Genomic DNA, 22239 nt, shown 5'->3' on the forward strand with positions numbered 1-22239 from the left:
AATTAAATTTTTACTCTTTTGATGTAAGAGCATAATTAACACAAAATATTTACCGGTGATTGTGATTTTTGAAGAATTATACATCCAACCATTAAATTTTATAGATACTTAATAATTGATTTTTTTGGAACATATAATGTCATAAAAATTTATATAATATTTTGCCAAAAAAGTTGTAAGGACTTATAGAGAGAAAATAGTATTAATATAGATTATTTTTAATACCAATTTTTTATTAGAAAAATATATATTATGTCAATATTCATATAAATATTATATTGCTTCTTAATTAGATTTGTCTAATATGTTGATTTTAATAAAAAATTATACATTTTTGTGCTAAGAAAAATCGCGACCTATAACTTGAAAAATCATTTTTTAAATTTTCAAAAGCTCTAAAAAATCTAATGTTTTTGAGATGGATTAGGATAGACTTTTGTTGGATTGTTATTTCTGTGTTGTTTTGTGATGAAAATCGCTTAAAAATTTATTTTTTTAGCTTTGATGAAGCTCTCCTAGCGAAACCCGGTTTCGAGCGGGTAGACCCGCCAAAAGAAAAAAAAACTTTGCAATTAGAAATCTTAAGAAAACATAGAGGTTAGTATAAGATTGTAAAAAAGACATCATATCTGTATTTCTCACTAAAAAATCTAATAAAATTTACATTAATAGAAAATTAACTAAAATCGTCATATATTTTGATATCACAAGATTTTTTTTCTTTATTTAAAATACTTGTTGAATACTTGTTATCAAAAAAAAAAAAAAAAAATACTTGTTGAATACCACCGGATTTGACTACACTCTAAAATAATCTTTTAAATTCTTAATCAAATATTAAGTGATTTTTTTCAATCCTTCAAAATCATAATTAAATATTAGTAGATTTTTTTTTGCAATTCTTTAAAATTTCAATCCATAGAAAATCTTTCCAAATTAGCACCCTGTCTCTTTATATATATTAGTAGTATATGTCTATTTTATTTAATTACTCTTCACAGTAATCCATTACCCTCTCCTTCCCTCTGAAACTGCGAATTCCTTTTTTGAATACTCTTCTTCACTCTTTGCAAAAAGTTATGTTTTTTATCACACATGCAGCTGTAATTTTTTTTTCACAAACCACATGGGTATATGTGATAAAAAAAAATCACAAGGCATAGGTAATTCTAAAACAAACCATTTACTACAAAATCACCTATGCCTTTGATTATTTCGTGTGGTTTGCGAAAGTATATGTTTTTTTATCTGCTCCCGTGATTTTTTACTTTTACAAACCATGGAACATATGTCATAGGTGATTCTAAAGCAAACCAGCTTCGGTGAACTTTCCTGTTTGTTTTTTTTTTATTCGTTTGTTAATCACTGTTATCGAACTTTTCCTCGTGATTTTTTTATTTTTTACAAATCAATGGGACATATGTGATAAAAAACATTGGGCCATAGATGATTCTAAAACAAACCGGCATTGGTGAACTTTCCTCTCTTTTTTTATTCGTTTGTTAATCACTGTTATCGAACATTGTGATTTGTGACTGTGTTAGTTGTAGCTTGATGATTATTGTGTTGTGTGGCAGAATACTGAAGTTCTCCGAAAGATGGGAAAGTACATGGGGATTAGCTCAGAATGTGCTATACCAGCAGACAGTAGTGATGCTTTGCCGATAGCGAAACGGGCACCGATTATGGCTCAAGTGGTTATTGGGACCCCTGGCACGATTAATAAGTGGATGGCTTATAAGAAACTTGGGGTGACAAGGTTGAAGATTCTTGTTTTTGATGAGGCTGATCAAATGCTTGCTCAGGTAATTCTATCGTGATAATGAAATGTTGTTTATTTAGAATTTGAGGTTTCATTGTCCTTGGACTAGGCAAGCACATAGCCTTATCATTCTCCCTGAGCTTATTATTGTTACAATCTTTTGGGGAATACTTAATATCATCTAATTCTAATTTAAATAGATAAAATATCTGAAAATTTTATATCTTTTCTACACTTTTTTTAAATTATATATCACATCTAAAAAATTATGTGATTCTAATTTGAAAAATTTCAAAAGTTTAAAAATAAACCCTTTTTTAAAAACAAACCCTTTTCTAATTTAATTTATATCTTGTTTAAATTATATATTTACAAGTTTTCAAAAACTTTTTTTAAAAGATTTAAAATATTAAAATGGAGGAATTGAAAGCATATTATCAACAATGAAAAAAGAAGAAAAGGAAACGTGTAGATATAGACTTATATCTAAAAAGCAGATGTGTGTGACAGCCAAAGAGAAGTGTACGGGACTGCAAGGAGTGTGACAGCAAAGAGATGTGTACGTGGCAGGTGTGCATGTGACATGATGACTGATTCAAACTTAAAGTTTTTTTTTAAAAAAAAAATTGGCTGGCTTTTAAAGTTAAATATCTATTTTACCCTTCATTTATCCTTCCTTTTTCCCATTATACCCTTAAATGATAATCTAATTTAATAAACACAGCCACCGTACTTTCAGCGTTTCGTCTTCTCCATTAACGTCTGCAACTCTTCTTCCTTTCCCTGTAGCGGCTTAATAACGCTGTAAGAGCTGTTGGCCGCCACTGCCGCCACCGTACGCTACCGGCGTCTACCGGAAACTGTGGCGTCGCGGTTCGAAAGTTGCGGCTGGGTGCCGCAACCCGCACCAGAACCGCTATCGCGCGCTATAGCGCCGCTATTTCAATCATAGGTTTTAACTCATGATAATATATATCTTTTTCTAGTTAGTAATTACTCTCTAGTAAGTATTCTAGAGATCCTAGGACCTAGTTTTAGGTTCAGGGAATTGTTATGGTTTACTGAATTAGTATTGTGATTTTCTTTTGTTTTTTAAAGCAGAGGTATTCGCAGTTCGGGTTCTAAATATGTTGTGCCCTAACTTGCTTAATTACTGTAAACTTTGCAGGATGGATTTAAAGATGATTCCCTGAGGATAATGAAAGGAATAGAAAAAGTCAATTCTAACTGTCAGGTTTGTTGAACTCTTTCTTGCGTAGTGTGCTTGTGTGCATGGCATTTTCATCCATCCAAGAAATTCTGGCATAGACTTAGTCTACAAGTTGCATAGCCTAAGCTAAGTACACACTTGACACATCGTCATTTTACATTAAATAACTACATGATATATGTGTCAATCTACTACTTTTAAAATGATAATGTATTAGTTTATGTTTTGGTTTTATTTATATGACTTGTGTAGATCAAATCTATGCAAGAATTTATCAATCCATAGGGACAGCACATCCATGTATACATGTTGTTTAAATTACCGTCACCCATCCTTCAACCTGTTCGGGTAGAACACCTGCCAATTCATGGAAGGTCATGCTCTCCCTGAGCCCTTGTGCAACTTGTGAAGTATATTTAAAAGAGTAAAGTGATTCATTCATCTTATAAGAACAGAAAAAAGTATGAGGAATTTTTTACGTAGTACATCATGCTCAATCAAATAATATTGCATAGATATGAAGATTGAATGTTAATTTGATTGATGCTAATGGTTTGCTATAATTTAATTTGAATCTATGTAGAAGGGAATTATAACTGTTCCTTGTTATTTTTGTGCACCATAACCATTTCGTCTGTACTTAAATGAACATTTTACCAAGATTGGTTGCTTTGTATGTGATTCAAATGTTGTGTGTGCTTGTATGTGATGTAGTTGTTTTTTTAGTTTCTTTTCTTATCTAAGAAGATTTTGATTGACTTGTGTATGTCTAGGTTCTTCTGTTTTCTGCTACATTGAATGACATTGTCCAGAATTTTGTTTCGAGGACAGTCAAGCAGGATTATAATACACTTTTTGTGAAGGAACTATCTTTAGATGCCGTAAAGCAATATAAAGTTCATTGTCCTGATGAACTCTCTAAGATTGAAATGAAAAAAGATTACATACTCGAAATAGGAGAGAATCTGGGGCAAACTATAATATTTGTGCGCACAAGAAATAGTGCAAAAATGTTACATAAATCACTTGTCGAAATAGGAGAGAATCTGGGGCAAACTATAATATTTGTGCGCACAAGAAATAGTGCAAAAATGTTACATAAATCACTTGTTGTCGCTCCTGTTGTCGCTCCCGTCGCCCCAAGTAAGGGAGTCGACAAGGGAAAAAGGAAAGTGGTGAACATTGTTAAAAGGAAGGTCCGGTCTGCAGCGGACATTCCTGCCGAGGAGCATGCTAGGAGGACTGGCGGCCCGGTTATTAAGGATGTGCAGGAGAATGCCCAGAGTTTGGCGGTCAACCCTTCTGCACCTGAAGTTATTCCTCCTAAACCAACGTATTCTGGAAGGAAGAGGGTTGCTAGCGAGGATTTAAGCTCGCCTAAAGGAGCTAAAACGGTTAGGGTGGAGCCGACTGAGTCTGGTCAATCAGGTGGTAGTCTCTCGTTTGCCATGGAGAGTTTCTCGGACGCCCCTGTTGTCGCTCCCGTCGCCCCAAGTAAGGGAGTCGACAAGGGAACCCGGGAGGCTACTCTTGCTGTTGACAACCGTTGTTCTACCCAGCATGATGACTTGGTACAGAAAGGGCGCAAGATTGAGTCCTTAACGGCCGAGATCAGGCGGTTGGGTAAGGAAATTAGTGACCTGAAGGCAACCAATAAAACTTTATCTGACAGCAACCAAGAACTGAAGGGGGCTAGTGACGTGGTGCAACGCCTGTCGCAGGAGAAGGATGACTTATCAAAGTTATTGGATGAGTCTTCAACCGAGAAAAAGGGGCTCCAGGCGGCGAATAGCCAGTTGACTGCCGAGAAAGCTGCCCTTCAGTCGGAGAAGGATGCGTTATCTGTTGAGTTGACTGGCGTATGTGGTAACTTGCATGCCGCCCAAGAGGATTTTAAAAAAGCTTCTAGGCGAGTACAGGAGCTGGAGCTTGGCTTGCCTTCAGTTTTTTATGATTCTTTTAACAACGCCCTGAATCAGGTTCAATTTCGATATCCTGAGATAGATGCTTCGGGCTTGAGTGCCGATTATGTGGTGGAAGGGAAACGCCTGCTTCATAAACTCTATAATGGCGAGACGACTGTGATAGAGGAAGGGCCTGACTCTGATGAGGAAGAGGATGATGTAGAGGAAGAATCAGCCAAGTTCGGTGACTCACCTTTAGGCGACCACCATGTGCTGAGCGGAGAGCAACCCGTAGATGGCGAACCTACTGACGCCGTAGAGATCCCGTATCGTTGGCGATGGTGTTATTGGCAACACTTCCTTTGGAAGGTATTGGTGAGGAAGCTTCATCTAGGAATAACGTTGAAGACACTGCTGGGGAGGACGCCACTGAGGGGGTCTCAATAGCTGAAGAGGGAATCCCTACTGAAGATTGCCCAACTTAGTTTTTCTTTTTAACAACTATCTGTGTTTGCCATAGTTGATTCGCCACTGTAGAATTGTACTTGTTATTAATCAATGGATAACCTTTCTTTTGGCAACTTCAACGCTTGATTATTGATAAATGATTGTGTAATACGCTTATTAACTGCACACTGGCTGCGGAGTAATTTGGAACTTCCTCCAATATCTATGTTTTTTTTTATCTAATGTTAAATATACATCTGAGAGATTTTATATATTTCTTTATTCTTTATTGATGACCCTTGCCATTAAGGATAGAAATTTTCACTAGAGACCAAAATTTGAGCATGGTCTACCAAATTCTCTTACGGATTCATTATGGCACAAAAGATGTTGGCACTTCAATCTCTGTTGCTTAAATTTTATGCATGATATAGACTTGATGAAGAATGTGTATACTGTTCAAAATACTAACTGTGTTCGTATATATGTTCTACCAACTTCAGAAATTGATAAATATACATCTGAGAGATTTTATATATTTCTTTATTCTTTATTGATGACCCTTGCCATTAAGGATAGAAATTTTCACTAGAGACCAAAATTTGAGCATGCTCTACCAAATTCTCTTACGGATTCATTATGGCACAAAAGATGTTGGCACTTCAATCTCTGTTGCTTAAATTTTATGCATGATATAGACTTGATGAAGAATGTGTATACTGTTCAAAATACTAACTGTGTTCGTATATATGTTCTACCAACTTCAGAAATTGATAAATATACATCTGAGAGATTTTATATATTTCTTTATTCTTTATTGATGACCCTTGCCATTAAGGATAGAAATTTTCACTAGAGACCAAAATTTGAGCATGCTCTACCAAATTCTCTTACGGATTCATTATGGCACAAAAGGTGTTGGCACTTCAATCTCTGTTGCTTAAATTTTATGCATGATAAAGACTTGATGAAGAATGTGTATACTGTTCAAAATACTAACTGTGTTCGTATATATGTTCTACCAACTTCAGAAATTGATAAAAAACCTTTGTACCAATATGGCCTAACTTTCTTTTATAGCTTAGAGTCTCGCCATTTAAATTAGGGAATATTGGTTATAGAATATAAAGGTTACACATTTTGACAGACTAAAATCCAATCCAAACAAGTAAAGGAAGAAAAATGGGGAGAAAGAACCTTGATGATCCCTTTGAGGTGCTTGACGAGCTCAGAATCGGAATTTGGGAGGTGAGAATGGTCTGCGAGAAGGAACAAATAAGAGAATGAGGAAAAGAAGCGAAGAAAGAAAGGAAATTTGAAGAAAGTACCAGGTGGGTTGTAAAGGCCAGAGCGGTCGATGGAGATTGCAGTGCCCTCGTCCACGGAAGGTGTGTCAGGTGAAGAAGAAGAAAGCAATGATATATATTGTAATGAAGTAAGGGGGCGTTTAGTAGGAGAGAAATTTTTTTTTATCCGGATAATAATTATTACTGGAATGTAGCTGGAAATATATTTTACTGAAATATTATTAAAAAACTGTTTGGCAGACCTATATTTTTCTGGGAAAATTAAGGTTATTTTACTGAGTATGTGTTTGGTTGGTTATGAAATATGAGTGGGAATGTGAGGTTATTTTACCAAAATAACCTCACCTTTACCCTTTACCAAAATTGTAACGTTCGTTCCTGAAGACCACTTAGAAAGAGATCTGAGTTTGAAGTGAGTCAGATTTATTAACGTTCACGCTCCTCAACATACGAAGATGAAGGAGGGTAACTTGGATCAACTCAAAGGTAAATGCTTTGTCCTTCTGCCAGAAATATCTTTTTGCATCCTTCCACTCTTGTATATATCATTTTTCACTATCTTACTCGTAGCTTGAACTTCATGTTTACTTTGGTTTTCAATTACTGCTGTGAAATAGTATTTTGGGTTCATATCCTTAATCATACCTATATTGCACTTTCATTATGTATTGCACTTTCACATTCAGTTTCTGTATTTTATGGGTTTTATTGCCATTTGAATGGAATGCTTTTATTCTTTGTATTAGCTTTTAATATCCTGAATTTATTATTTGATAAGTGAACATTTCTTTTGCTCCAAAATCTATTAACAACGTAATGCTCATGACTTTTATTTCGATGAAATGAAACTCGTTAGTTTTTTCATTTCGCTGAATGGCTATTGCATTTTATGCTATGAAGCTGTTTTGCCTTCATTAGCTACTCTTTCGTAGTGCTGTTTTCAAATTCCAATTTCTAATTTCTACTAGCTAAAATTGTATCTACTTGATAACATGTTCAAACTTTGTTTTAAAATGTATCTCTCTTGAGCATTGGATTGTGTTCTAACAAATTTCTTTATTCTTAGGTTGTTGACTGAATATTATTTTGGTTAAATTTGTTTGTATTTCAGTCTTGCATGCACGGTGATCTAGCAGAATATAATTACTAGTTACTAAATATTCAATTAAATATTTTGGTTGCCATCATTTGCATATTTTTATTTAGCCTGCCAACAAGAGCAGGATATGAAATATACCAATCTCAATCTATGCTTCCCTGCTTTGTCCACCTTTAAATTATAGAATCATTGTGGTCGTTGTTGTGAGCTTCTGGTTCTGTATAAATATAACAAATGGAAGTGTAAAATCGTAGGTATGTTGTTACCTTCCTCAAGGAGCATAGCAAGGAAATATATAATGAAGTTCGTGCAGCGTACATTGATATAATACAAGCTGACTTTTATAATTAGATTCTTGAATCAATATTGCTATTTGGATTAGAAAAGTTTTGGTTTATCTTAATGTAAATTATCTTTGTTTATATTCTTGCTTGTAAGCATCTTTTTCAATAATGAACTTTACAGCAACATTGTAGTTCATATGTCATTTGGAGAATCTTTTTTGTTTGACGAGTTTACTATTCTAAAACCTAAGCCGCCTATAATATGGGAACCTGTTGACATAAAGCTTGTTTTGTACGATTAATGAATGTACCTAAATATAGGTTCTATATTGAAGGAAGTCCACACCAAAAATACATATTACATATTTTTTAAATGGAATTGTGTTGTGAGATATGAATATGATAGCATTCAAGACTTTAGGTAGCTCTGTTTTGGCCTGACACACATATAACTGCTGGATGGAAGGTGCTACTGCTTCTATGTTGATCATCAAGTGTCTCTAATGCTATGCCTGGTTAATCTATTGCTAACCTTCATACATTCATAGTTCTAAATCGTCAATCCACATAAAAGACTTTGTGCTCGGGTTGTTCCATTAGATTAGGATATTGTTTGATTCACAGAAAGTTATATTTATCAGGTACACACCGGATTAATGTTATTCAATTCAGCCACCCTTTTTTTGTTCAAGTCAAATATTGGTTTAGAAAGTGTGGGGTTCATAAATAGGGTTCTACTGCATGTGTGGAACTAATCAATAGACCCAAAAGCTTGTAATAAGCACACGCACCCACCCCACATTTTCATCAAAAGCAATTAAAAAATTCATTGCTTACACTTTACTACCCTGCACAGTATAAGCGGATAATCCTGCAGAATTGGAATTGATGCCATCTGTTTTTGGTCGAAGACAAACATGGCCTTGAAACTGTAAATTTTTCTAATGCAATTGAATTTTCTTCACTGTACTCAACTTGGTTCATCATACTATAAGTTTACATACATGTAATGCAAATATGAACAATAGGACTTTTCTGAAGCACTTTCATTATCTTCATCCTCTTCAGATTGAGACTCAGCATCATCCTCATTGTTACCTCCTTCTGTAGTGTAACACCCCGTTCTAGAACCGGTTTGTTAACATCGCATTATGATATTAAGCGCAGTTACAATCACATGGGTTCAATTAAAATCCGGATAAATTTTTCATTTTAAAACGTACCGAACTTATAATACCCAATTTCGTGATCATAACCATATTACCTTGCGGAAACAGATAAATTAAGCTTAACATCATGTTCATTTTCCATTTTTAAACCATTAATTTACTTCTTATTTAGTTCACAACCTCTACTATATTGTAGGTTTCTTCATTAGCTATGCGTGGCTTCAAACCGCGCTCAAATCGGAGCACTGTAGCCCAAGTTAGGACAATTTGAAGCAACACAAGATAGTGTTGGTCACAGGCCCCGCGCGCTTCAGCGCGCTATCGGGCGCTAAAGCCTCCATCTGGGCGCTTAAGCGCACGGAGGCAGTAAGCATCAGGCATTCCAGTGTGGATGGGCGCTTAAGCGCGCATCAGGGCGCTCAAGCGCGCTATCCTGGGCGCTTAAGCTCCCATTGGGACGTTTTAGCGCGCAGAGTCAGAAGCATCTCCTCCTTCAGTGGCTAAGGGCGCTCAAGCGCGGACCAGGGCGCTCAAGCGCGCAACCCTGGGCGCTTAAGCCCCACCCTGGGCGCTAAAACACGAGGGGACAGTAAGCATCCCAACTTTCTGCAGCAAAGGGCGCTTAAGCGCAAGCCAGGGCGCTCCAGCGCGCAATCCTGGGCGCTTCAGCCCCCACTTGGGCGCTCCAGCGCGAGGAGGCAGAATGCATTGGCACACGGAGGGGCAGCAGGGCGCTTGGGCGCGCTCCTGGGCGCTTAAGCGCGCTGCCAGGGAATTCCAATTCCCACATTTTTCAAGTCCAAGCCTAGGGGAAGATGCATCCCCATTCCAAACCCCAATTGTCCATGCCCCAAAACTAAATCCTAGCACACATCCAACCTCTCCTCATGAGATTTAGCTAGAATTTGGGCAGCATGACCTTTGTTTTCTCATCGTTTACCAATTTAAACAAAGGGTACCTAATTGATTTTCAGCCCAACCAATTCAACAACTCAATACATAACAAGCATGCATATATTGAATTTCAAGTAGGCATCATTTACATTACATATCATTTACAAATCATAGAACTTAGCTTACAAAACACTATGATCATTCCCTTGGCTCCCATCAACAAAAGGTGTAACCAAAGGCATGAGCATAGGCTAAGTTCATCCAATGAATCAAGATATACAAATGACCAAAGGCTTTGAAAATAAATTCCTATACATGTCAACTACAAAGGCATGCATAAACTCAAAAGGAATGCCACATTTCATGCATAATCCAGATATGGCCACTTGCCACCAGAGGCTCCTGCAGCATCCTTACCTGAAAGGGGGTCCCCACAACACGGGGTGAGATATACGAATATATCCAGTAAACCAGGGGTCCTTGGAGCATCTCTCCACCCCACAGTTCCATATCAGTGTAATAGCAATAACAATAATAATGCAGTAAATACATATCTATGCAAAGTGCAATACATCTCCAGGAGAAATCCCTCGAGCTCTCAAGCTGTCCTAAGGAAACTCAGATGCAAATAGTCCTACTGGCCAGCTAACTACCATGTATGATTTACGCATCGTCATGCAACATACCAACATAGGGAAACACCATCCTATGCCACACCAAATGCATACACATACGTATAACAAAGCATTACACTATTTTATTGCATTTATATACACAATCACAACCTCCACCCTTTCAGGGCTTGGTAGAACAGTCAAGGGAATTACACCCAAGGTCCGAAGGCTTACCTCAATGCTTCAGTCGACCTTTGTTCTTCACCAACAGTTTCAGCAATCCACTTTTACAAATATACACCTATACAAGGGTAATGCAATTAACATATTGCATTCAAGGATAACTCATCATCATCAATCCAAGCTATCCTATTCATACCACAACACAAGGATGAGCTTACCAATTCCAATGAGCTATTCAAGCTCCATAGCTTGCTCCAATGATTGATCACTCACGGTTGGTCCAAATGTCTCAATCCTAGACATCACAAGGACACAATCAATCATTCAACTCACTAATTGTTCAACATGCTAGAATACTAACCAATCCAAGCATGAATTTTCCAATATTATGAACAATTATCAAATGACCATCTAGGCTCATTTCCACCGATTAAATGTCGTTCCTAGCATTTTTCACAACATGCTCTAAGCTTAAATCTTCCTAGAACATAGTCAACTTACTCACAATTTCTAAAATTCCCACTTTACTATTCACAAAACCCTACTCATGAAATTTTCCATGAAAATAAGGTTCAAGGGTTTAAATCTTACCACCAATGGTTGCACAACAATGATGTGAGTGCTCCTCAAGCTCCCATGGAGGTAGAAGCCACCAAAACTCCAAAATCTCACCAATGGCCGAATTTTTGAGAGGCAATATCCCTCTCCACAATGCTCCCCACTCAAAACAAAGCAAGGATTATGAAAGAGGAGGAGATTCTAAGCGATTTGAATATTACTATTTTTATTTTTATATTTTGGGCACTTTCGTCAGTACCCATTTATACCCCTTAATTTTCACTGAGTACACTTTTTAACTCCAAAGTGACTCAGATTCATTTAATTAAGCCTTATACTTAATTTCACTCACTAAAACATGTTTAATTAATTAATTACACTAGATTTACTAATTAATTAAGTTGGGCTATTATAATCACCCCACCTTTTAGCGATTTTGTCCGCAAAATCAAGAACGTACCTGTCCTTAAACTCAGGATATTGCCGGAGAAGCTCATCTTCCCGCTCCCAAGTGGACTCTTCAGGCGTCCTTCCTTCCCACTGGACTTTCACCATAGGAATAGATTTATTTCTCAGCTTCTTCTCATCTCTTTCGAGTATCTTCAGTGGTCCAACAGGAGTCTTCAAATTCTCCCGGATTTCAACATTATCAGGTTGAACCACATGAGAAGGATCAGCTACATATTTCCTCAGCTGAGAAACATGAAACACATCATGCAAATTTGCCAATTGCGGAGGTAAGGCAAGCTGGTAGGCAACCGGTCCCACCCTACGAAGAATCTGATAGGGTTCAATAAATCTCGGACTCAGCTTCCTCACTCCAAGGGCTCGTCCCACACCCGTAACCGGTGACAGCTTCAGGAACACATGATCTCCCTCCTCAAACTCTAGAGGCCGGTGCTTGAGATCATAATAACTTTTCTGACGATCCTGAGCCCTTTTCAGACGATCCTTAATCATTTTAATCTGCTCAGTAGTCTCCTGAACAAAATCCAATCCAAACCGCTCTGTGTCTCCAACCTCTGACCAACAAGTAGGTGTCCTACACCTGCGACCATACAAGGCCTCGTAGGGAGCCATACCCAGACTAGCATGAAAACTATTATTATATGAAAACTCAACCAGCGGGAGATATCGATCCCATGCAGTACCCTGCTCCAGGGTGCAAGCCCTCAGCATATCCTCCAACGTCTGAATGGTCCTCTCAGTCTGACCATCCGTCTGTGGGTGATAAGCAGTGCTCAGTCTCAACTGAGTGCCAAGAGCCTCCTGCAATGCTCCCCAGAAGCGAGAAGTGAACTTCGGGTCCCGATCACTAACAATGCTCTCAGGCACCCCATGAAGCCTCACAATCTCCTTCACATAGAGCCTAGCCAATCTCTCCGCAGAGAAATCTACCCGAACTGGCAAAAAGTGTGCGGATTTTGTCAATCTATCCACAATCACCCATATAGAATCATAACTAGCCTGTGTTCGCGGCAATCCCACTACGAAATCCATGGAGATACTCTCCCATTTCCATTCAGGAACATCCAGAGGTTGCAACATACCAGAAGGCTTTTGATGCTCAATCTTTACCTTCTGACAAATGAGACACTTAGAGACAAATTCGGCAATATCTTTCTTCATACCAGGCCACCAGAAATTCATCTTTAGGTCCTGATACATCTTTGTAGCTCCCGGATGAACTGTAAAATGACCCTTATGAGCCTCTGTCATCACTTCCTCCGCCAACTGCCTAGGTACAACAACACGACCCTGATATAGTAGTACACCCTCATCATTGCAGGATACACCACTCTGACCTTTTAGTCGCTTAGCACTTTCATTTTGCAGCTGGGCTTCTTTGATTCTGGTCATCAGTTCATTCTCAATGCTTGTGATTTCAAAGCCACAAACTTTGCATGGAAAGATTTTAGATAATTGAATATCTCTGAACCTCTCAATCACATCATAATCTCTGATCATCATACTTGATATACTCACGGATTTTCGGCTCAGTGCATCAGCTACAACATTAGCCTTGCCAGGATGATATTTCAATTCGAAATCATAGTCCTTTAGGAACTCGGTCCACCGTCGTTGTCTCATATTCAGCTCCTTCTGATCAAACAAGTATTTCAAACTCTTGTGATCGCTGAATATTGCAAATTGCATTCCATACAAGAAATGCCTCCACTGTTTCAACCCAAAAACAATTGCAGCAAGCTCAAGGTCATGGGTTGGATAATTTTCTTCATGCGGTTTCAATTGCCTCGATGCATAAGCTACCACCCGCCTATCTTGCATCAGCACACATCCCAATCCCTTCTTGGACGCATCGCTGTATAGCTCAAATTCACCTTCCGGGTCGGGAAGTACTAACACCGGAGCGGTCGTTAGTTTCTCCTTAAGGCTCTGAAAGCATTCTTCACATTCTTGTGTCCAAACAAATGGAGTATCCTTCCGGGTCAAACGGGTCAATGGCAACACCATGGCTGAAAATTCTTTAATGAATCTCCGGTAATAACCAGCCAAACCCAGAAAACTTCTTATTTCTGTTACTGTCTTGGGTCTTTCCCAATCAACAACTGCCTCTATCTTGCTAGGATCAACCGCTACTCCATCAGCAGAGATAACGTGACCCAGAAATTGCACTTGAGAAAGCCAAAATTCACATTTAGAAGGCTTTGCATATAACTGTTTCTCTCTGAGAATTTGCAACACAGTTCTCAAGTGACCTTCATGCTCTTCCTTACTCTTCGAATATATCAGGATATCATCAATAAACACAATCACGAATTGATCCAGAAACGGCTTAAATATGCGATTCATGTAATCCATAAACACCGCAGGAGCATTAGTGAGTCCAAATGGAATTACTTGATACTCATAATGTCCATATCTAGATCGGAAGGCAGTCTTCGGAATATCTTCCTGCCTAATTCGGATTTGATGATAACCCGACCTCAAATCAATCTTTGAGAAAACACAAGCACCCCTCAACTGATCAAGCAAATCATCTATGCGAGGGAGAGGATACTTGTTCTTAATGGTAACCTTATTCAACTGACGGTAATCAGTGCACAATCTCATGCTACCGTCCTTCTTCTTAACAAATATGACTGGTGCTCCCCACGGGGACACACTAGGCCGGATAAACTGCTTAGCCGAAAGCTCTTCAATATGCTTCTTTAACTCGGCTAGTTCCGGTGGTGACATCCTATACGGAGCCAGAGAGATAGGCCCCACACCAGGCAACAGATCAATCGTGAACTCAATCTCTCTATGAGGCGGAAGTTGTGGAATTTCATCGGGAAACACATCCACAAACTCCCTCACCACGGAAATAGTGCCAATCTCCTCATGACTTCCGCCTACTAAACCCCCCACAAAGACATATCCCAATGCCCCGGCCCTCAAAGCCTTTCTAACCTGCAACACAGATAGATATGGGGAAGAACTAGTAGCAGAATCATCAGCATCAAGCACAATCCTTTTACCACAGCAGTCTATCATAGCACAGTTCTTTGACAACCAGTCCATACCCAAGATAACTTGAAGGCTGATCATAGGTAAACAAATAAAATCCAGCACGTAATCTCGGCCTTCATATTTGAATTCGACATCTTTACACAACACGGATGTATAACACTCCTCTCCAGTAGCAGTAACCACTTTCATTGGAGGGCGAATGTCATACATTTGCAAATTTAGCCCAACGGCCATAAAATCAGACATACAGGAGTGTGTAGCTCCTGAATCAAACAACACTTCAACATCCATATTATCAATGTAAATTGTACCTTTCACTAGATTCGGAGCCTTCTCCGATTGCTGACGGTCCATGGTATATACTCTACCAACCGTCTGAGACTCTAGCATAGGTTGAACAACAGAGACCGGAACAGCAGTAGCTTGAACTGCCATAGTCCTTGCTTCGTTCTGAGGACACTGCCTGGAGTAGTGACCGGATCTTCCACATTTAAAACAAATCAATTCACCGGTAGCACATGGACCCCTATGCTCTTTGCCACATCCCTTGCACTTGGGAGGAGGTCCTCTATCAACAAAATTCTTCTGAGTACCGGGTTTTTTTGAACAAGTCAAAGGGCTTATTCGCATTCAGCTTCTTGCCTTGCACCTTCCTGTTCTTCCAATAACCTGAGCCCGTTGCTTTATTGGAACTAGGTGCCTGGGCCTCAGAAGACTTCTTGGTTTGGGACACCTTATACACTTCTTCCACCTTTCTACACTGGTTTACAAACCGACTGAACTCTCGGATGTCACAATTTGACATCTTCCGAGACATCTTCTCATTAAGACCCCATTGGAATTTGGAGGTCATTTCAGCCGGGGTGGGTAAGGCTCGCCCATAGTTGGCGTATTTCACCAACTCATTGAATTTTGAGAAGTATTGGTCAATAGACATCGACCCTTGCTTGAGATCGTTATACTCGTTCTGTTTTTGTTCCCTAGCCTCTCTAGGGAAGTAGTTGTCCAAGAACAATGTCTCGAACAACCGCCATGTGATCTCACGACCTTCAGCTTCTAATGGCTGCACAGTATTTGTCCACCAATCTTCTGCTTCCTCTTCCAGCATATAAACAGAGTAAGCCAACTTCATTGCGTCCGGGCATCTCATCACCCTGAATATTTTCTCCATCGCTTGGAGCCATTTTGCAGCCGCCATTGGCTCATAACCTCCCTTAAAAGAAGGAGGTTTGTGTTTTCGGAAAGCCATCAATCTCCTTTCCTCCACTTCATGATCACCAACATTTTCAACTCGAGGTTGACGAACCTCGGTGTGATGACTCCGACTCCCAGAGTGGTGACTACCCTCACCCTCATTGTTACCCACTCCACCCTCTTCCTGTGAAGGAGGTGGAGAAGGCGTAGCAGTGTGAGGAGGAGGAGTGGGTTGCCGGTTCACGGGCCTAGGACCCCTCAACGTCCTCAACTCGGTCATCATTGCGGCCATAGCAGTCCGCGAATCTTCATTTGTTTTCATCAGATTTTCATTGGCTTGCCTGCTAGCAGCCAACTCCCTCTGAACAGCTGCAAGAGCTTCAGCTACGGGATCAGGCTGTACGCCCGTTGCCCCACGGCCACTTCTAGGCCTCACAAGAGCAGCCAAAACAGGTTCTGGCTGAGCATTGGTGTTTGATGGTCCGGGGTTGTTTCGGTTCCTCGTCATGTCACTACACATGTTACACAAAGAAGTGAGTTGATCAGGCCCACACTTAGTGATCACAAATGCAATAATCATACAGAGTACTAAAACAACTATAAAGCATCAAACACTAAGCATACTCAACAATAGCTAACAGTTATTCCCGACGAAACTGCTCTGATACCATAAAGTGTAACACCCCGTTCTAGAACCGGTTTGTTAACATCGCATTATGATATTAAGCGCAGTTACAATCACATGGGTTCAATTAAAATCCGGATAAATTTTTCATTTTAAAACGTACCGAACTTATAATACCCAATTTCGTGATCATAACCATATTACCTTGCGGAAACAGATAAATTAAGCTTAACATCATGTTCATTTTCCATTTTAAACCATTAATTTACTTCTTATTTAGTTCACAACCTCTACTATATTGTAGGTTTCTTCATTAGCTATGCGTGGCTTCAAACCGCGCTCAAATCGGAGCACTGTAGCCCAAGTTAGGACAATTTGAAGCAACACAAGATAGTGTTGGTCACAGGCCCCGCGCGCTTCAGCGCGCTATCGGGCGCTCAAGCGCGCGCTATCGGGCGCTAAAGCCTCCATCTGGGCGCTTAAGCGCACGGAGGCAGTAAGCATCAGGCATTCCAGTGTGGATGGGCGCTTAAGCGCGCATCAGGGCGCTCAAGCGCGCTATCCTGGGCGCTTAAGCTCCCATTGGGACGTTTTAGCGCGCAGAGTCAGAAGCATCTCCTCCTTCAGTGGCTAAGGGCGCTCAAGCGCGGACCAGGGCGCTCAAGCGCGCAACCCTGGGCGCTTAAGCCCCACCCTGGGCGCTAAAACACGAGGGGACAGTAAGCATCCCAACTTTTTACAGCAAAGGGCGCTTAAGCGCAAGCCAGGGCGCTCCAGCGCGCAATCCTGGGCGCTTCAGCCCCCACTTGGGCGCTCCAGCGCGAGGAGGCAGAATGCATTGGCACACGGAGGGGCAGCAGGGCGCTTGGGCGCGCTCCTGGGCGCTTAAGCGCGCTGCCAGGGAATTCCAATTCCCACATTTTTCAAGTCCAAGCCTAGGGGAAGATGCATCCCCATTCCAAACCCCAATTGTCCATGCCCCAAAACTAAATCCTAGCACACATCCAACCTCTCCTCATGAGATTTAGCTAGAATTTGGGCAGCATGACCTTTGTTTTCTCATCGTTTACCAATTTAAACAAAGGGTACCTAATTGATTTTCAGCCCAACCAATTCAACAACTCAATACATAACAAGCATGCATATATTGAATTTCAAGTAGGCATCATTTACATTACATATCATTTACAAATCATAGAACTTAGCTTACAAAACACTATGATCATTCCCTTGGCTCCTATCAACAAAAGGTGTAACCAAAGGCATGAGCATAGGCTAAGTTCATCCAATGAATCAAGATATACAAATGACCAAAGGCTTTGAAAATAAATTCCTATACATGTCAACTACAAAGGCATGCATAAACTCAAAAGGAATGCCACATTTCATGCATAATCCAGATATGGCCACTTGCCACCAGAGGCTCCTGCAGCATCCTTACCTGAAAGGGGGTCCCCACAACACGGGGTGAGATATACGAATATATCCAGTAAACCAGGGGTCCTTGGAGCATCTCTCCACCCCACAGTTCCATATCAGTGTAATAGCAATAACAATAATAATGCAGTAAATACATATCTATGCAAAGTGCAATACATCTCCAGGAGAAATCCCTCGAGCTCTCAAGCTGTCCTAAGGAAACTCAGATGCAAATAGTCCTACTGGCCAGCTAACTACCATGTATGATTTACGCATCGTCATGCAACATACCAACATAGGGAAACACCATCCTATGCCACACCAAATGCATACACATACGTATAACAAAGCATTACACTATTTTATTGCATTTATATACACAATCACAACCTCCACCCTTTCAGGGCTTGGTAGAACAGTCAAGGGAATTACACCCAAGGTCCGAAGGCTTACCTCAATGCTTCAGTCGACCTTTGTTCTTCACCAACAGTTTCAGCAATCCACTTTTACAAATATACACCTATACAAGGGTAATGCAATTAACATATTGCATTCAAGGATAACTCATCATCATCAATCCAAGCTATCCTATTCATACCACAACACAAGGATGAGCTTACCAATTCCAATGAGCTATTCAAGCTCCATAGCTTGCTCCAATGATTGATCACTCACGGTTGGTCCAAATGTCTCAATCCTAGACATCACAAGGACACAATCAATCATTCAACTCACTAATTGTTCAACATGCTAGAATACTAACCAATCCAAGCATGAATTTTCCAATATTATGAACAATTATCAAATGACCATCTAGGCTCATTTCCACCGATTAAATGTCGTTCCTAGCATTTTTCACAACATGCTCTAAGCTTAAATCTTCCTAGAACATAGTCAACTTACTCACAATTTCTAAAATTCCCACTTTACTATTCACAAAACCCTACTCATGAAATTTTCCATGAAAATAAGGTTCAAGGGTTTAAATCTTACCACCAATGGTTGCACAACAATGATGTGAGTGCTCCTCAAGCTCCCATGGAGGTAGAAGCCACCAAAACTCCAAAATCTCACCAATGGCCGAATTTTTGAGAGGCAATATCCCTCTCCACAATGCTCCCCACTCAAAACAAAGCAAGGATTATGAAAGAGGAGGAGATTCTAAGCGATTTAGGCTTTTGAATCACTCAAATCGGTTAAGGTTTCCTCTCTCTCTCTCTCTCTCTCTCCCTTTCTTCTCCCTTCTTCTCCCTCTCCTTTCTTCTCTTCTGGTTCGACGGGTTGCTGGGGGAAATGGGGGGTTCTTTTTGGTGTTTTATCACTTAACATTGGTTAAGTGGTAACATGTGGGTATTGGTTCGTCTATCTATTTAACTCCAATAATTACCAAACTTTACCCAAAAGTCTGGAATATTATTCTAGGAATATTACTATTTTTATTTTTATATTTTGGGCACTTTCGTCAGTACCCATTTATACCCCTTAATTTTCACTGAGTACACTTTTTAACTCCAAAGTGACTCAGATTCATTTAATTAAGCCTTATACTTAATTTCACTCACTAAAACATGTTTAATTAATTAATTACACTAGATTTACTAATTAATTAAGTTGGGCTATTATATGTAGGATTTGATTTCTGCTGTTGCTGGTCATTTTGCAGTGTTTTGCTGTGCTTTTGATAGAGCATGTCTGAGTCCAGTAATGGTCTGATAGTATAAATCTCCAGTGTCCTTCCCACTTGTTATCCTCTGTACATCCTCCTCAGCATTCTTAACATCCTCTAAAGTAATTGATTGGATCCTGTCAAGTTTTATGTGAATAGCTAAAACTTCTAGTGTACACTGAAAACTTCTAGTCTACTTATTGTTATTTTCTTCTAAAAGCATGAAAAGCTTTTAAAATAATTCAAGGAAATTCATTAATTTAGTTACTGCTCTAGACATGTGAATTATCAAATTCATTGTCCAACTTCATTGCTATGCTGTATTATGATAAGTTGCCGAAAGTTTAAATCTTTAGTTTGATCTAGGTTTATGCTTTATGTACCGTAGCTTCCAAAACTATACATTGAATTTATGACATGTTGCTGTTTTTTCTTATATTTGCAATTTGTTACACTGAAGGGTGATATATTGGAAGACCCAGCAAAATAACCTAAAAAGGATATGTACATGATGACTGTAGACCCCCAGGATGCTCCAAATCAACCAGAGTAAGCATGCTCTTAACTTGTCTGCAAACTTTATTTATAGCCTCCCAAACCAAGTTTTATTTGTTTCTTTTATTTTTTCCATAAGAGTGGAATGGCATCTCCTGTGCAATATTATGGATTCAGTTTTCTTAACACTGACTATTGTATGCACATGCATAAATGGCACTCTTACAATTGTTTACCTTATGGATATTTAACTCTATTTTTGTGTGAATGGTGTCTGTTCAGATTGAGGATATTTTGAATGAACTTGCAAGTATGGTATTTGCACTTGACCCATCAGGGGGGCAAGTTGGGGATGATTTAATAGCATTGCTTCAGCAGGGGAGACAATTTAATGAATCTAATAACAGTATGGTGTTCTCCCACTATTATACTCATTGGTATGTATATCCATCAAGTTCTCTTGGTCAAATGGTAGAGCATATGGATGATAGTAATAGACATGGTTTTTGTTGAGAAGAGCCAATTTATTGAGAGTGTGTGCGAAATTGTTGTCAAGGGTCATTGGGGAAATTTGTTGAATGCAAAGAATGGCTCTGCTCTCACTTCCACTACCATACACAATGTGCTTTTGCATCTCTCACTTTATGGTTATGGGCCCTCTTATTCCTTTCCATTCTTCAAATGGGTTGCCTCCATCCCACATTTTAGCCACTCCTTGCAATGTTCATGGACCATGATTCACATACTCACCAAACACAAACATTTCAAAACTGCACAACAGATGCTTGACAAAATTGCCCACAAGGATTTTCTTTCATCTCCTTCGGTTTTGAGCTCTTTGGTGAGGATTCATGACGACCCAGAAGTTAATTCACATGTTTTGAGCTGGCTTGTGATACATTATGCAAAGTCAAAGATGACCCAGGATGCAATTCAAGTTTTTGAACAGATGAGGTTGTTATATAAAGTCAAGCCCCATTTGCATGCTTGTACTGTGCTTTTGAATTGTTTGGTGAATGATGGGATTACTAATATGGTTTGGAAGATTCATAAGAGAATGGTTCAAGGTGGGGTTGTTCTCAATATCTACATTTATAATTGTTTAATCCATGCTTGTTCCAAATCAGGAGATGTGGAGAGGGCAGAACAGTTACTAAATGAGATGGAAGCAAAGGGTGCGCTTCCTGACATTTTTACATATAATACTTTGATATCATTATATTGCAAGAAAGGTATGCACTATGAGGCTTTGTCCATCCAGGACAAAATGGAAAAAGAGGGGATAAATCTTGATATAGTTAGTTATAATTCTCTTATTTATGGATTTTGCAGAGAAGGTAGGATGAGAGAAGCTATGAGGATGTTTAGTGAAATTAAAAGTGCAGCTCCCAATCACGTGACATATACTACGTTGATTGATGGTTATTGTAAAACGAATGAACTGGAGCAAGCTTTGAAAATGCGTGAGCTGATGGAGGCTAAGGGATTGTACCCTGGAGTTGTTACTTATAATTCAATTTTGCGCAAGCTGTGTCAAGATGGCAGGATAAAAGATGCAAACAAGCTTTTGAATGAGATGAGTGAAAGAAAAGTTCAAGCTTGAGAGAATATACATTACTCAGCAAATGTTTTCAAAAAAATTGTTCCTGAAAGTTTGCGTAAGTTTCTGTATTCCTCTATTCATTCATGTGTGAGTCTGCTATGGCTCAAATTGTATACAGTTAGCAAGAAATAGAGAAAGAAAATGTTAAAAATATCATTTGAATTATATTTTTTATTTATGCCTGCATAGATATTGGACGTTTTTCATTACTATTGGATGAGAGTTTGGGATGGCATTGGCTTCAAATGAAAAGCAAGGATAAGAGAACAGATACTGCAAGTGTGGACATGAAATGGTATAACCTTGATAGACTGCAAAGGAGGTGAAGTTTG

At 39.2% G+C, this 22239-nt stretch overlaps 1 protein-coding gene and 2 long non-coding RNA genes across 4 annotated transcripts; 1 reads left to right on the top strand and 2 right to left on the bottom strand.

Moving 5' to 3' along the window:
• Positions 1 to 9858: 9858 nt before the first annotated feature.
• LOC133292083 (uncharacterized) lies at positions 9859 to 11378 on the bottom strand. The gene is made up of 3 exons (XR_009748869.1): positions 11092 to 11378; positions 10925 to 10991; positions 9859 to 10493 (listed from the first exon to the last, which is right to left on the bottom strand). It is a non-coding gene; the product is annotated as an uncharacterized LOC133292083 (long non-coding RNA).
• A 6721-nt stretch (positions 11379 to 18099) lies between these two features.
• LOC133292088 (uncharacterized) lies at positions 18100 to 19357 on the bottom strand. Of its 2 annotated transcripts, XR_009748874.1 has the most exons (4): positions 19137 to 19357; positions 18764 to 18840; positions 18597 to 18663; positions 18100 to 18165 (listed from the first exon to the last, which is right to left on the bottom strand). It is a non-coding gene; the product is annotated as an uncharacterized LOC133292088 (long non-coding RNA). The 2 variants fall into 2 exon arrangements; XR_009748873.1 differs by lacking the exon at positions 19137 to 19357 and having other exon boundaries at positions 18764 to 19060.
• Positions 19358 to 20418: 1061 nt separating this feature from the next.
• On the top strand, positions 20419 to 21907 carry LOC133292085 (pentatricopeptide repeat-containing protein At5g38730-like). Its single transcript, XM_061490463.1, has one exon. It carries the CDS (start codon positions 20789 to 20791, stop codon positions 21905 to 21907), a length of 1119 nt encoding a protein of 372 aa, XP_061346447.1. The 5' UTR covers positions 20419 to 20788.
• Positions 21908 to 22239: the final 332 nt, after the last annotated feature.

Source organism: Gastrolobium bilobum, unplaced genomic scaffold (assembly GCF_033153095.1).
Source record: "Gastrolobium bilobum isolate Gb01-03AN ecotype WA unplaced genomic scaffold, APGP_CSIRO_Gbil_v1 utg48056, whole genome shotgun sequence".
Lineage (NCBI taxonomy): Eukaryota > Viridiplantae > Streptophyta > Magnoliopsida > Fabales > Fabaceae > Gastrolobium > Gastrolobium bilobum.